Below are 18,501 nucleotides of genomic sequence, written 5' to 3' on the forward strand. Positions count from 1 at the left end.
TAAGCTGTTTCCGTCTTACCCCTGTCTGTCTAAGCTCTGTCTGTTTAAGTTTGCCCGTCTATCTGTCTGTCTAACACCTGTCTAAGCTCTGTCTGTCTTAAGTCGGTCTCTTTAATCTCTCTCTAACCTCTTGACTAAACTCTGTCTAACTTCTGTCTGACTAGCCTCTTGTCTAACCTCTTGTCTAACCTCTTGTCTAACCTCTGTTGTCTGTTTAACCTCTTGTCTAACCTCTTGTCTAACCTCTGTTGTCTGTTTAACCTCTTGTCTTACCTCTGTCTGTCTGAACTATGTCAAACTTCTGTCTGTCTTACCTCTGTCTACCTTTCTATATCTAACCTCTGTCTGTCTAACCTCTGTCTGTCTAACCTCTGTCTGTCTAACCTCTGTCTGTCTAACCTCTATCTGTTTAAGTTTGCCCGTCTATCCTGTCTGTCTAACCTCTGTCTGTCTAATCTTTGTTCTGTCTTACCTCTAGTCTTACCTCTGCCTGTCTTACCAATCTCTAACTTTTGTCTGTCTTATCTCTGTCTAACCTCTGTCTGTCTAAGCTGTTTCCATCAAAATCTGTCTGTTTAAGTTTGCCCGTCTATCATGTCTATCAAACTTCTGTCTAAGCTCTGTCTGTCTTACATCTGTCTGTTTAACTTTGTCTTACTTCTTGACTAACCTCTGTCTAACCTCTGTCTGACTAACCTCTTGTCTAACCTCTGTCTGTTTCACTTCTTGACTAACCTCTGTCTAACTTCTGTCTGGTTAACCTCTTGTCTTACCTCTGTCTGTCTAACCTCTGTTTGTCTAACCTCTTGTCTAACCTCTGTTGTCTGTTTAACCTCTTGTCTAACCTCTGTCTGTCTAACCTCCTGTCTAACCTCTGTTGTCTGTTTAACCTCTTGACTAACCTCTGTCTAACTTCTGTCTGACTAACCTCTTGTCTAACCTCTGTCTGTTTCACCTCTTGACTAACCTCTGTCTAACTTCTGTCTGTTTAACCTCGTGTCTAACCTCTGTCTGTCTAACACCTTTCTGTCTAATAATGTCTGTCAAATCTCAGTCTAAACTCTCAGATCTAACATCTATCTGTCTTATCTCTGTCTGTCTACCCTTTAGGCTCACCCCTGTCCGTGTTACCTACGTCTAACCTCTGTATGGCTGTCCTCTTGTGAAACCACTGTATGTCTGTCATCTTGTCTAACCTCTGTATGTCTGTCCTCTTGTCAAACCACTGTATGTCTTTCCTCTTGTGAAACCACTGTATGTCTGTCCTCTTGTCTAACCTCTGTATGTCTGTCCTCTTGTGAAACCACTGTATGTCTGTCCTCTTGTGAAACCACTGTATGTCTGTCCTCTTGTCTAACCTCTGTATGTCTGTCCTCTTGTCAAACCTCTGTATGTCTGTCCTCTTGTGAAACCACTGTATTTCTGTCCTCTTGTCTAACCTCTGTATGTCTGTCCTCTTGTCTAACCTCTGTATGTCTGTCCTCTTGTCAAACCACTGTATGTCTGTCCTCTTGTCAAACCACTGTATGTCTGTCCTCTTTTCTAACCTCTGTATGTCTGTCCTCTTGTCAAACCACTGTATGACTGTCCTCTTGTCAAACCTCTGTATGTCTGTACTCTTGTGAAACCACTGTATGTCTGTCATCATGTCTAACCTCTGTATGTCTGTCCTCTTGTCAAACCACTGTATGTCTGTCCTCTTATTAAACCTCTGTATGTCTGTCCTCTTGTCAAACCACTGTATGACTGTCCTCTTGTCTAACCTCTGTATGTCTGTCCTCTTGTCAAACCTCTGTATGTCTGTCCTCTTATTAAACCTCTGTATGTCTGTACTCTTGTCTAACAACTGTATGTCTGTCCTCTTGTCAAACCACTGTATGTCTGTCCTCTTGTCAAACCACTGTATGACTGTCCTCTTGTCTAACCTCTGTATGTCTGTCCTCTTGTCTAACTTCTGTATGTCTGTCCTCTTGTCAAACCTCTGTATGTCTGTCCTCTTGTCAAACCACTGTATGTCTGTCCTCTTGTCAAACCTCTGTATGTCTGTCCTCTTGTCAAACCTCTGTATGTCTGTCCTCTTGTCAAACCTCTGTATGTCTGTCCTCTTGTCTAACCTCTGTATGTCTGTCCTCTTGTCAAACCTCTGTATGTCTGTCCTCTTGTGAAACCACTGTATGTCTGTACTCTTGTCTAACCTCTGTATGTCTGTCCTCTTGTCAAACCTCTGTATGTCTGTCCTCTTGTGAAACCACTGTATTTCTGTCCTCTTGTCTAACCTCTGTATGTCTGTACTCTTGTCAAACCTCTGTATGTCTGTACTCTTGTCAAACCTCTGTATGTCTGTCCTCTTGTCAAACCTCTGTATGTCTGTCCTCTTGTCTAACTTCTGTCTGTCCAACCCCCTGTCTAATATCTGTCTAACCTTAGTTGTCTGTCTAACTCTTACCTCTGTCTGTCTAACATCTGATGTCTATCTAACTCTTGTCTAGCCTCTGTCTGTCCAACCCCCTGTCTAATATCTGTCTAACCTCTTGTCTAACCTTTGTCTAACTTCTGTCTGTCTAACCTCTGTCTGTCTAACCCTTGTCTAAGCTCTCTTTATCTATCCCCTGTCTGTCTAATCTCTTTCTAACCCCTGTCTGTATAATCACGTGTGAGATATTATATAAATATATTGGTAATGTACAACCTACCGATCAGTTATGTGTCCTTAACTCAGTTGTATGGTTTATATCCACTTTCTATGGAAGCCATTTAGTATCATATGAAGATTTGTACAGGAGCGTAAAAACAGGTAATGAGTGTGTACACGAAGGTTAAAATAGGGAACGTGTGTGGGTACACGAAGGTTAAAATAGGTAACGTGTGTGTACACGAAGGTTAAAATAGGTAACGTGTGTGTACACGAAGGTTAAAATAGGTAACGTGTGTGGGTACACGAAGGTTAAAATAGGGAACGTGTGTGTACACAAAGGTTAAAATAGGGAACGTGTGTGTACACGAAGGTTAAAATAGGGAACGTGTGTGTACACAAAGGTTAAAATAGGTAACGAGTGTGTACACGGAGGATAAATAGGTAACTTGTTTGTACACGAAGGTAAAATAGGTCACGTGTGAGAACACCGAGGTTAAAATAGGTAACATGTGTGTACACAAAGGTCAATTTTATTTTTCTGGAGACTTCATGTAATCAATTAATTCACAAAGATTAATAATAAATATGATCAGAACATCTGATACAGCCAGCTGTCCCTGGTAACTGGAATAGAGCGTCTATATACGTACACATTGAGATTACTACTTGCACTTAGCACTAACCTGCTGCTCTCACGTTCTCGACTAACTTTGGCTATCATTTGGACGGGTGATGCCTGTTGTCACATGGTTATAATACTATATTCTGTCGTCAAACTACAAGTACCATATTGTGGCTTCTCTGATATTTCTTACAATAGAAATGGAACACGACTTCGCCTACCTACCTACATTTGAATAGAGACATACACGTTAATCATTGAATTCAAGTCACTTTTTGTAGACATTTAGATAGAAGTGCAGGTTGATGAAGACCGCGGGGAAGTTTGTAGGGAAATGTTTCCGGTTTTGATATAAAGTCAGACATGTCCGGTGCTGATTTAGTTGTCACCACCTTTAAAATTGTCATCATTTTGAGGGTTTGACTTGACTCTTATTTGGCAGGTATCATTTTGAGAGTGTGACTTGACCCTTATTTGGCGGGTATCATTTTGAGGGTGTTACTTGACCATTATTTGGCGGGTATCATTTTTTTTAGGGTGTGACTTGACCCTTATTTGGCGGGTATCATTTTGAGGGTGTGACTTGACCATTATTTGGCGGGTATCATTTTGAGGGTGTGACTTGACCATTATTTGGCGGGTATCATTTTGAGGGTGTGACTTGACCCTTATTTGGCGGGTATCATTTTGAGGGTGTTACTTGACCATTATTTGGCGGGTATCATATTTTTTAGGGTGTGACTTGACCCTTATTTGGCGGGTATCATTTTGAGGGTGTGACTTGACCATTATTTGGCGGGTATCATTTTGAGGGTGTGACTTGACCATTATTTGGCGGGTATCATTTTGAGGGTGTGACTTGACCCTTATTTGGCGGGTATCATCGATGAAGTAGTTTTTGAGGGTTTGGGGGTGGTTTTTTTTTTTTTGGGGGGGGGGGTGGGATTTGTGTTTTTGTTTTTGTTTTTTGTTTTTTGTTTTTTTCGTTTGCATATCAGTATTATCATTGGTTATAAACAATACACTATCAAACTATACCTCAAAATACACCAAAGTCATTTAATTCATAAGTAATATAATAACTGCAAAATTCTACAGTTATTGTTTGTCTGTCGTGCGATTTCAGGTTATTAGCCATTGTTAGGACTATGTTAGGGACAACCAAATTTTTATCAGTCTTTGTTAGCCAGCCAATATTACATTCTGTGAACCAAACGGCACTATTTTAGTCTAGGATATGTGAAAAATATTGTTTCATAATAAAACAAACACATTTTGTGTGTGTTGATAAGACAGTATATTAAGCATATATAGGTATACAGATAACGTTACCAATCACTCTTTTTCTGTACTGGTGACAGGCTGTTGTCGGCAATCATAATAATATCAATTACCATATGTATCGAATTTCGCTAGGTTTTTCAGCTGGGAAAAATACTTTTATTTAACTGTATGTCACAGAAACATCTGTGTTTACAAATTTAACTACCTAGGAACGTCTATAGTATATTCATAGACAGAGCTGTTTCCTTCCAAAGAAAACTCATACCAGGCTTAACCTTTACAGTATGCATGAAGGTACTGGCGAAGGTAGGTTATTTATTTTTGTATTTGCGAAATTATATAAATGACGTTTATATTTAGCAGATTTGAAAGATGTTAATCAACTGACGTTAGTATTTAGTAGATTTAAAGAGTGCTATTCGACTGACGTTAGTATTTAATAGATTGAAGGTTGCTAGTCAAATGACGTTAAACTGTATAGATTTAAAAAGTGCTTTTCATATGACGTTTAAGTTTTGTAGATTTGAAGAGTGTTGATTAAATGAGGTTAGTGCAGTTGTATATAATAGATTTGAAGTTTTTAAATATGATGACATTATACTGTCTGTCTAGAAATGACCATATTGTGGTTGTATAATGTTAAACAGTTATGAATTAATAGTACATTGTAATAACATCACACACACTATTGAAAATAGATAATTTTCTCATCCAAGAATCAATGATGCTATGAAAATCGTATATGGAGATTAGAGGAGTGTTTCCCTTTATGCATACCTGGAAAAAGCTTCAATAAATCGAAAGGTTATAAACAGTTATTTTATTGTATAACCTAACTAGATGCACATACTCAAAGCTGTCATGTTCCACTTTCCTATTGGTAACATAAACTGAAGTGCCAGATTCATATTGCCTATTCGTGAGAGAAACAGAGCTGTCAGAATCATATTGCCTATTCGTGAGAGAAACCAAACGGTCAGATTAACATTGCCTATTAGTGAGAGAAACAAAACTGTCAGATTCATATTGCCTATTCGAGAGAGAAACAAAAAGGTCAGATTCATATTGCCTATTCGTGAGAGAAACAAAACGGTTAGATTAATATTGCCTATTAGTGAAGGAAACAAAACGGTTAGATTAATATTGCCTATTAGTGAGAGAAACAAAACGGTCAGATTAATATTGCCTATTCGTGAGAGAAACAAAACGGTTAGATTCATTTTGCCTATTAGTGAGAGAAACCAAACGGTCAGATTAATATTGCCTATTCGTGAGAGAAACAAAACTGTCAGATTCATATTGCCTATTCTTGAGAGAAACAAAACTGTCAGATTCATATTGCCTATTAGTTAGAGAAACCAAACGGTCAGATTAATATTGCCTATTCCTGAGAGAAACAAAACGGTTAAATTCATATTGCCTATTCGTGAGAGAAACAAAACTGTCGGATTCATATTGCCTATTCGTGAGAGAAACCAAACGGTTAGATTCATATTGCCTATTCGTGAGAGAAACAAAACGGTTCGATTCATATTGCCTATTAGTGAGAGAAACAAAACGGTCAGATTCATATTGCCTATTAGTGAGAGAAACAAAACTGTCAGATTAATATTGCCTATTCGTGAGAGAAACAAAACTGTCAGATTCATATTGCCTATTAGTGAGAGAAACCAAACGGTCAGATTAATATTGCCTATTCGTGAGAGAAACCAAACGGTCAGATTAATATTGCCTATTCGTGAGAGAAACAAAACGGTTAAATTCATATTGTCTATTCGTGATAGAAATCAAACGGTCAGATTCATATTGCCTTTTCGTGAGAGAAACAAAACGGTTATATTCATACTGCCTGTTCGTGAGAGAGAAAAAAACTGTCAGATTCATATTGCCTATTCTTGATAGAAATCAAACGGTCAAATTCATATTGCCTATTTGTGATAGAAATCAAACGGTCAGATTCATATTGCCTATTCGCGAGAGAAACAAAACGGTCAGATTCATATTGCCTATTCGTGACAGAAAGAAAACTGTCAGATTCATATTGCTTATTAGTATCAAACAAAACTGTCATATTCATATTGCTTATTCGCGAGAGAAACCAAACGATCAGATTCATATTGCCTACTCACGAGAGAAACCAAAACGGCCGTATAGATATTTCTGAATGGTGTTTCATAGAAGTAGTCGTCAGATTCCTTATTTTCAAACACATTCATCCACACACATTTCAACCAAGATATATACCTTTCACTTCTTTTTATAAAATATTAAATTTTATCGAGTAATCATTATCGAAGAGCATGCTAATAAGAAGCATGCTTGCCATCTCTTCCTATTTGGAAGGAGACTCCTGGATCATACTCATGTTGTTGAATTATTGATTTATTAATACCGATATTGGAATACAAGAGAATATAATATCGCATTTCTCATAGTGTTATCTATTGCAACGTTTAATACAACTGCTAAACAAGCTGGCGCAATGTTTTACTTTGGATGCATCACCGTTACAATTTAATACCGAGGAAATTTATTGATACATAGTTTTATGAGTGTGTGTTTATCACAAAGTTTTCATCAAATGATAGATAGACAGGTCCATACCATGTATATTCAATAAAGAGAGGCCATGCCATATGGTATGCATAAACTTATTAATAATTTGGCATGTCCATGAGTTTAAAACGTGTTTGAATAATTCAATATGTCATACGGTTGTAGCCATGAGTGGAAGATACTCTTTAGCACATAACATTTATTCATAAGAATAAAAGCTAAAACTCTTTAAAGAATGTCTATGTAAAGCAGACGAAAGACAACAACGACGGTATGTTGTTTTAATCAGAAAAATAATCGTTCTACGTCATATACTTAATATGACGTCATAAATACTTGATGAACTCGTACCAGTGTTATTACGTATGTGTCTCTTACAATATATTTACATTTTGTGTTGCATTTGCCGATATGTCGTTAGTAAACCAAATGGTATTCATTAGACTGTATACTACAATTTACAGTGATTCGGTCAGCGTAGGAATACAGCCCCAGATAGTGCAGGTTAAAACAATGGCCGCCAGTTACTTTCGGTCTAGAGAGCTTTCGAATGCTAGCATTTATTTACATAAGGCACAACAAAAAATAAAGCAACTTCACAACTTATGAGAGTAATAATTCATAATTTAAAAAAAAATGTAGTCAACACAAAATTACTATAAGCGTCATTCTTGATCTATACAAAATTATCAAATTGTCAGTGTCGTTATACTCACATGGGCTCGTTTTCGAGTTTTCAGAAATACAAAACACGACGACATTAAAAGTCCAGTATTTATAGAAAAAAAATGTACAAAATCGGGAGTATTCGACATCGTTTCCGGCTTGGTATGTACACTGGATTTCAGTTTTGTAGTTTTTCACTGATGTCAAAGGCCTACCTTCCAAAATCGAGCCCCTATGATGTTGTGTAGGAGGAATGACCTCTCAGTCTTTACAGACTTTTAGCCAGGTCTTAGTCTGGGGTTCCATGTGTAACAGTAATAATTAACAACACAGATATTAAGTTTCGACAGTTTTATTTAACATGTAGAACATTAAACATACAGCCAGGCCCTTACCAGGCCGTCGCTGGGGATATAACACGGACAGATATATACAAACGGGTTCAGCTACCTGGCTCGGCCCGTATGACGGCACCAAATGCATTAGGAGTGGAAAAATGCACGGCCAGACCGGGGTTCGAACCCGGGACCTCCGAACACTATCCGGATGCTCTACCGATTGAGCTACCTGGTCGCCGATGATCGACCCGGTCCAGTTCCGCTACAGTTGAACAGTTAGCGACACTGATGTGACGGGTTAGACTGGAAGTTGTCTCGAACGAAATATCCTTGGAATCGTTTTCACCTACTGTCAAGACGACATTCATTTAGAATTCAAGAGCTGATATTCTTCTGATAATAACGTAAATATAGTCGATAGAAACATAAGTGTCGAGGAATCGAGACTGTCCTGTGAGATACTCGTTCAGCGCCGCATCACTTCTAAATGTTAACCGTATATCATTGCACAGAAAAAATGGTTTTGATTTTAAACAATCAGAAAGTATGCAATTGTGAACAATTTGACGATATCTATACTTATTATTTTTATAATAATGATATAATTAATATTATCTTTTCTTGGGTTGATAAATCAAGGTATCGACCGCACCCAATGGCTTTAATTGTATAATGTATATGAAATATAAAATAAAGCCCAATTTGTGCAAAGACAATTTATGTGTTTGCTATTAATAAAGACATGAGGGACTTTATTACTCCTTCTGGAAATTCTGAACTTGATGACCACAGTGACAAGGTAAGCGGCTTATATTATTGAACCCGTAATAATTTGGGTGACAGATAAATAGAATGTCGCCCGTTGTCGTGTCTTGCATTTGTGAAAATTCGGAAACGAGCCCCTGTGAGTGTGTCGTCATTGACAATTTGATAATTTCGTATAGATCAAGAATGGCGCTTATAGTAATTTTGTGTTGACTACATTTTTTTAATTATAAAATTTTACTCTCATAACTTTGAAGTTGCTTTATTTTTTGTCGTTGCTTATGTAAATAAATGCTAGCATTCGAAAGCTCTCTAGGCCGAAAGAAACTGGCGGCCATTGTTTTAACCTCCAACTCCTGGAGCTGTGTTCCTACGTAAACAGTCTCATGAATACAATATGGTTTACTACCGACATATAGCCAAATACAGCACAAACTGAGGACCATATAACACACTAAGACAGTTACTTATTACCACGTCCTCAAACTGAGGACCATATAACACACTAAGACAGTTACTTATTACCACGTCCTCAGACTGAGGACCATATAACACACTAAGACAGTTACTTATTACCACGTCCTCAGACTGAGGACCATATAACACACTAAGACAGTTACTTATTACCACGTCACCAGACTGAGGACCATATAACACACTAAGACAGTTACTTATTACCACGTCCTCAGACTGAGGACCATATAACACACTAAGACAGTTACTTATTACCACGTCCTCAGACTGAGGACCATATAACACACTAAGACAGTTACTTATTACCACGTCCTCAGACTGAGGACCATATAACACACTAAGACAGTTACTTATTACCACGTCCTCAGACTGAGGTCCATATAACACACTAAGACAGTTACTTATTACCACGTCCTCAGACTGAGGTCCATATAACACACTAAGACAGTTACTTATTACCACGTCCTCAGACTGAGGACCATATAACACACTAAGACAGTTACTTATTACCACGTCCTCAAACTGAGGACCATATAACACACTAAGACAGTTACTTATTACCACGTCCTCAGACTGAGGACCATATAACACACTAAGACAGTTACTTATTACCACGTCCTCAGACTGAGGACCATATAACACACTAAGACAGTTACTTATTACCACGTCCTCAGACTGAGGTCCATATAACACACTAAGACAGTTACTTATTACCACGTCCTCAGACTGAGGTCCATATAACACACTAAGACAGTTACTTATTACCACGTCCTCAGACTGAGGTCCATATAACACACTAAGACAGTTACTTATTACCACGTCCTCAGACTGAGGACCATATAACACACTAAGACAGTTACTTATTACCACGTCCTCAGACTGAGGACCATATAACACACTAAGACAGTTACTTATTACCACGTCCTCAGACTGAGGTACCATATAACACACTAAGACAGTTACTTATTACCACGTCCTCAGACTGAGGTACCATATAACACACTAAGACAGTTACTTATTACCACGTCCTCAGACTGAGGACCATATAACACACTAAGACAGTTACTTATTACCACGTCCTCAGACTGAGGTACCATATAACACACTAAGACAGTTACTTATTACCACGTCCTCAGACTGAGGACCATATAACACACTAAGACAGTTACTTATTACCACGTCCTCAGACTGAGGACCATATAACACACTAAGACAGTTACTTATTACCACGTCCTCAGACTGAGGACCATATAACACACTAAGACAGTTACTTATTACCACGTCCTCAGACTGAGGACCATATAACACACTAAGACAGTTACTTATTACCACGTCCTCAGACTGAGGTACCATATAACACACTAAGACAGTTACTTATTACCACGTCCTCAGACTGAGGTCCATATAACACACTAAGACAGTTACTTATTACCACGTCCTCAGACTGAGGACCATATAACACACTAAGACAGTTACTTATTACCACGTCCTCAGACTGAGGTCCATATAACACACTAAGACAGTTACTTATTACCACGTCCTCAGACTGAGGACCATATAACACACTAAGACAGTTACTTATTACCACGTCCTCAGACTGAGGACCATATAACACACTAAGACAGTTACTTATTACCACGTCCTCAGACTGAGTACCATATAACACACTAAGACAGTTACTTATTACCACGTCCTCAGACTGAGGTCCATATAACACACTAAGACAGTTACTTATTACCACGTCCTCAAACTGAGGACCATATAACACACTAAGACAGTTACTTATTACCACGTCCTCAGACTGAGGACCATATAACACACTAAGACAGTTACTTATTACCACGTCCTCAGACTGAGGACCATATAACACACTAAGACAGTTACTTATTACCACGTCCTCAGACTGAGGACCATATAACACACTAAGACAGTTACTTATTACCACGTCCTCAGACTGAGGACCATATAACACACTAAGACAGTTACTTATTACCACGTCCTCAGACTGAGGACCATATAACACACTAAGACAGTTACTTATTACCACGTCCTCAGACTGAGGACCATATAACACACTAAGACAGTTACTTATTACCACGTCCTCAAACTGAGGACCCTATAACACACTAAGACAGTTACTTATTACCACGTCCTCAGACTGAGGACCATATAACACACTAAGACAGTTACTTATTACCACGTCCTCAGACTGAGGTCCATATAACACACTAAGACAGTTACTTATTACCACGTCCTCAGACTGAGGTCCATATAACACACTAAGACAGTTACTTATTACCACGTCCTCAGACTGAGGTCCATATAACACACTAAGACAGTTACTTATTACCACGTCCTCAGACTGAGGACCATATAACACACTAAGACAGTTACTTATTACCACGTCCTCAGACTGAGGACCATATAACACACTAAGACAGTTACTTATTACCACGTCCTCAGACTGAGGACCATATAACACACTAAGACAGTTACTTATTACCACGTCCTCAGACTGAGGACCATATAACACACTAAGACAGTTACTTATTACCACGTCCTCAGACTGAGGACCATATAACACACTAAGACAGTTACTTATTACCACGTCCTCAGACTGAGGACCATATAACACACTAAGACAGTTACTTATTACCACGTCCTCAGACTGAGGACCATATAACACACTAAGACAGTTACTTATTACCACGTCCTCAGACTGAGGACCATATAACACACTAAGACAGTTACTTATTACCACGTCCTCAGACTGAGGACCATATAACACACTAAGACAGTTACTTATTACCACGTCCTCAGACTGAGGACCATATAACACACTAAGACAGTTACTTATTACCACGTCCTCAGACTGAGGACCATATAACACACTAAGACAGTTACTTATTACCACGTCCTCAGACTGAGGACCATATAACACACTAAGACAGTTACTTATTACCACGTCCTCAGACTGAGGACCATATAACACACTAAGACAGTTACTTATTACCACGTCCTCAGACTGAGGACCATATAACACACTAAGACAGTTACTTATTACCACGTCCTCAGACTGAGGACCATATAACACACTAAGACAGTTACTTATTACCACGTCCTCAGACTGAGGTCCATATAACACACTAAGACAGTTACTTATTACCACGTCCTCAAACTGAGGACCATATAACACACTAAGACAGTTACTTATTACCACGTCCTCAGACTGAGGTCCATATAACACACTAAGACAGTTACTTATTACCACGTCCTCAGACTGAGGACCATATAACACACTAAGACAGTTACTTATTACCACGTCCTCAAACTGAGGTCCATATAACACACTAAGACAGTTACTTATTACCACGTCCTCAGACTGAGGACCATATAACACACTAAGACAGTTACTTATTACCACGTCCTCAAACTGAGGACCATATAACACACTAAGACAGTTACTTATTACCACGTCCTCAGACTGAGGACCATATAACACACTAAGACAGTTACTTATTACCACGTCCTCAGACTGAGGACCCTATAACACACTAAGACAGTTACTTATTACCACGTCCTCAGACTGAGGACCATATAACACACTAAGACAGTTACTTATTACCACGTCCTCAGACTGAGGACCATATAACACACTAAGACAGTTACTTATTACCACGTCCTCAACTGAGGACCATATAACACACTAAGACAGTTACTTATTACCACGTCCTCAAACTGAGGACCATATAACACACTAAGACAGTTACTTATTACCACGTCCTCAGACTGAGGACCATATAACACACTAAGACAGTTACTTATTACCACGTCCTCAGACTGAGGACCATATAACACACTAAGACAGTTACTTATTACCACGTCCTCAGACTGAGGTCCATATAACACACTAAGACAGTTACTTATTACCACGTCCTCAGACTGAGGACCATATAACACACTAAGACAGTTACTTATTACCACGTCCTCAAACTGAGGTCCATATAACACACTAAGACAGTTACTTATTACCACGTCCTCAAACTGAGGACCATATAACACACTAAGACAGTTACTTATTACCACGTCCTCAGACTGAGGACCATATAACACACTAAGACAGTTACTTATTACCACGTCCTCAGACTGAGGTACCATATAACACACTAAGACAGTTACTTATTACCACGTCCTCAGACTGAGGATCCATATAACACACTAAGACAGTTACTTATTACCACGTCCTCAAACTGAGGACCATATAACACACTAAGACAGTTACTTATTACCACGTCCTCAGACTGAGGTCCATATAACACACTAAGACAGTTACTTATTACCACGTCCTCAGACTGAGGTCCATATAACACACTAAGACAGTTACTTATTACCACGTCCTCAGACTGAGGTCCATATAACACACTAAGACAGTTACTTATTACCACGTCCTCAGACTGAGGACCATATAACACACTAAGACAGTTACTTATTACCACGTCCTCAGACTGAGGACCATATAACACACTAAGACAGTTACTTATTACCACGTCCTCAGACTGAGGACCATATAACACACTAAGACAGTTACTTATTACCACGTCCTCAAACTGAGGACCATATAACACACTAAGACAGTTACTTATTACCACGTCCTCAGACTGAGGACCATATAACACACTAAGACAGTTACTTATTACCACGTCCTCAGACTGAGGACCATATAACACACTAAGACAGTTACTTATTACCACGTCCTCAGACTGAGGACCATATAACACACTAAGACAGTTACTTATTACCACGTCCTCAGACTGAGGACCATATAACACACTAAGACAGTTACTTATTACCACGTCCTCAGACTGAGGTCCATATAACACACTAAGACAGTTACTTATTACCACGTCCTCAGACTGAGGACCATATAACACACTAAGACAGTTACTTATTACCACGTCCTCAGACTGAGGTCCATATAACACACTAAGACAGTTACTTATTACCACGTCCTCAGACTGAGGACCATATAACACACTAAGACAGTTACTTATTACCACGTCCTCAGACTGAGGTCCATATAACACACTAAGACAGTTACTTATTACCACGTCCTCAGACTGAGGACCATATAACACACTAAGACAGTTACTTATTACCACGTCCTCAGACTGAGGACCATATAACACACTAAGACAGTTACTTATTACCACGTCCTCAGACTGAGGACCATATAACACACTAAGACAGTTACTTATTACCACGTCCTCAGACTGAGGACCATATAACACACTAAGACAGTTACTTATTACCACGTCCTCAGACTGAGGACCATATAACACACTAAGACAGTTACTTATTACCACGTCCTCAAACTGAGGTCCATATAACACACTAAGACAGTTACTTATTACCACGTCCTCAGACTGAGGTCCATATAACACACTAAGACAGTTACTTATTACCACGTCCTCAGACTGAGGTCCATATAACACACTAAGACAGTTACTTATTACCACGTCCTCAGACTGAGGACCATATAACACACTAAGACAGTTACTTATTACCACGTCCTCAGACTGAGGACCATATAACACACTAAGACAGTTACTTATTACCACGTCCTCAAACTGAGGACCATATAACACACTAAGACAGTTACTTATTACCACGTCCTCAAACTGAGGTCCATATAACACACTAAGACAGTTACTTATTACCACGTCCTCAAAGTGAGGTCCTATAACACACTAAGACAGTTACTTATTACCACGTCCTCAGACTGAGGTCCATATAACACACTAAGACAGTTACTTATTACCACGTCCTCAAACTGAGGTCCTATAACACACTAAGACAGTTACTTATTACCACGTCCTCAGACTGAGGTCCATATAACACACTAAGACAGTTACTTATTACCACGTCCTCAAACTGAGGACCATATAACACACTAAGACAGTTACTTATTACCACGTCCTCAAACTGAGGACCATATAACACACTAAGACAGTTACTTATTACCACGTCCTCAAACTGAGGTCCATATAACACACTAAGACAGTTACTTATTACCACGTCCTCAAACTGAGGACCATATAACACACTAAGACAGTTACTTATTACCACGTCCTCAGACTGAGGTCCATATAACACACTAAGACAGTTACTTATTACCACGTCCTCAGACTGAGGACCATATAACACACTAAGACAGTTACTTATTACCACGTCCTCAGACTGAGGACCATATAACACACTAAGACAGTTACTTATTACCACGTCCTCAGACTGAGGACCATATAACACACTAAGACAGTTACTTATTACCACGTCCTCAAACTGAGGACCATATAACACACTAAGACAGTTACTTATTACCACGTCCTCAGACTGAGGACCATATAACACACTAAGACAGTTACTTATTACCACGTCCTCAGACTGAGGACCATATAACACACTAAGACAGTTACTTATTACCACGTCCTCAAACTGAGGACCATATAACACACTAAGACAGTTACTTATTACCACGTCCTCAAACTGAGGTCCATATAACACACTAAGACAGTTACTTATTACCACGTCCTCAGACTGAGGACCATATAACACACTAAGACAGTTACTTATTACCACGTCCTCAGACTGAGGTCCATATAACACACTAAGACAGTTACTTATTACCACGTCCTCAGACTGAGGACCATATAACACACTAAGACAGTTACTTATTACCACGTCCTCAGACTGAGGACCATATAACACACTAAGACAGTTACTTATTACCACGTCCTCAAACTGAGGACCATATAACACACTAAGACAGTTACTTATTACCACGTCCTCAGACTGAGGTCCATATAACACACTAAGACAGTTACTTATTACCACGTCCTCAGACTGAGGTCCATATAACACACTAAGACAGTTACTTATTACCACGTCCTCAGACTGAGGACCATATAACACACTAAGACAGTTACTTATTACCACGTCCTCAGACTGAGGTCTATATAACACACTAAGACAGTTACTTATTACCACGTCCTCAGACTGAGGACCATATAACACACTAAGACAGTTACTTATTACCACGTCCTCAGACTGAGGTCCTATAACACACTAAGACAGTTACTTATTACCACGTCCTCAGACTGAGGACCATATAACACACTAAGACAGTTACTTATTACCACGTCCTCAGACTGAGGACCATATAACACACTAAGACAGTTACTTATTACCACGTCCTCAGACTGAGGACCATATAACACACTAAGACAGTTACTTATTACCACGTCCTCAGACTGAGGACCATATAACACACTAAGACAGTTACTTATTACCACGTCCTCAGACTGAGGACCCTATAACACACTAAGACAGTTACTTATTACCACGTCCTCAGACTGAGGACCATATAACACACTAAGACAGTTACTTATTACCACGTCCTCAAAGTGAGGTCCTATAACACACTAAGACAGTTACTTATTACCACGTCCTCAGACTGAGGTCCATATAACACACTAAGACAGTTACTTATTACCACGTCCTCAAACTGAGGACCATATAACACACTAAGACAGTTACTTATTACCACGTCCTCAAACTGAGGACCATATAACACACTAAGACAGTTACTTATTACCACGTCCTCAAACTGAGGTCCATATAACACACTAAGACAGTTACTTATTACCACGTCCTCAAACTGAGGACCATATAACACACTAAGACAGTTACTTATTACCACGTCCTCAGACTGAGGTCCATATAACACACTAAGACAGTTACTTATTACCACGTCCTCAGACTGAGGACCATATAACACACTAAGACAGTTACTTATTACCACGTCCTCAGACTGAGGACCATATAACACACTAAGACAGTTACTTATTACCACGTCCTCAGACTGAGGACCATATAACACACTAAGACAGTTACTTATTACCACGTCCTCAAACTGAGGACCATATAACACACTAAGACAGTTACTTATTACCACGTCCTCAGACTGAGGACCATATAACACACTAAGACAGTTACTTATTACCACGTCCTCAGACTGAGGACCATATAACACACTAAGACAGTTACTTATTACCACGTCCTCAAACTGAGGACCATATAACACACTAAGACAGTTACTTATTACCACGTCCTCAAACTGAGGTCCATATAACACACTAAGACAGTTACTTATTACCACGTCCTCAGACTGAGGTCCATATAACACACTAAGACAGTTACTTATTACCACGTCCTCAGACTGAGGACCATATAACACACTAAGACAGTTACTTATTACCACGTCCTCAGACTGAGGACCATATAACACACTAAGACAGTTACTTATTACCACGTCCTCAGACTGAGGTCCATATAACACACTAAGACAGTTACTTATTACCACGTCCTCAGACTGAGGACCATATAACACACTAAGACAGTTACTTATTACCACGTCCTCAGACTGAGGTCCATATAACACACTAAGACAGTTACTTATTACCACGTCCTCAGACTGAGGACCATATAACACACTAAGACAGTTACTTATTACCACGTCACTCAGACTGAGGACCATATAACACACTAAGACAGTTACTTATTACCACGTCCTCAAACTGAGGACCATATAACACACTAAGACAGTTACTTATTACCACGTCCTCAAACTGAGGACCATATAACACACTAAGACAGTTACTTATTACCACGTCCTCAAACTGAGGTCCATATATTATGGTAAACATCAGCTGTAAAGACAGTGTAATATCATGCTATTATCCCCCTTGATTAAAATAAAAGTCAACATATATACGGATGTGTTAGTAAATATCAAGCAAGTTAACTTCAACATAGTCAACGTCAATACTGCCGAAATAAAACAAAGATAAGATAAAGGCCCTTGGCATTCGGTCAAGAATATCAGCCAGGAATTTCATTAATCTCTTAATCTTGTAATCAGTATGCATGTATATCTTTCTGGTAATCCGTTTTTCACACAAACAAATCCTAAAACACACGTTTATTTGCCACCTAATGCAGAATTACACAGAAAAGCATCAGAACAATAGGACGATATAATACGCGAGTTATCTACCTTCACCTATACATTCACGGGAGCTTGGTTATGGGGGTTTGAGTTTCAG

General features: G+C 39.1%; 1 protein-coding gene across 1 annotated transcript in view; it reads left to right on the forward strand.

Annotated features, from left to right (window-relative positions):
• The first annotated feature begins 4,825 nt into the window (after window positions 1-4,825).
• Window positions 4,826-18,501, forward strand: part of LOC117342046 (cysteine sulfinic acid decarboxylase-like) — a 28,280-nt gene continuing 14,604 nt past the window's right edge. The window contains exon 1 of the mRNA XM_033904019.1: window positions 4,826-4,847. Within this exon, the coding sequence (XP_033759910.1) occupies window positions 4,826-4,847 (22 nt within the window). The remainder of the gene's footprint in view (window positions 4,848-18,501) is intronic.

The sequence above is a fragment of the Pecten maximus genome, chromosome 2 (assembly GCF_902652985.1).
Source record: "Pecten maximus chromosome 2, xPecMax1.1, whole genome shotgun sequence".
Lineage (NCBI taxonomy): Eukaryota > Metazoa > Mollusca > Bivalvia > Pectinida > Pectinidae > Pecten > Pecten maximus.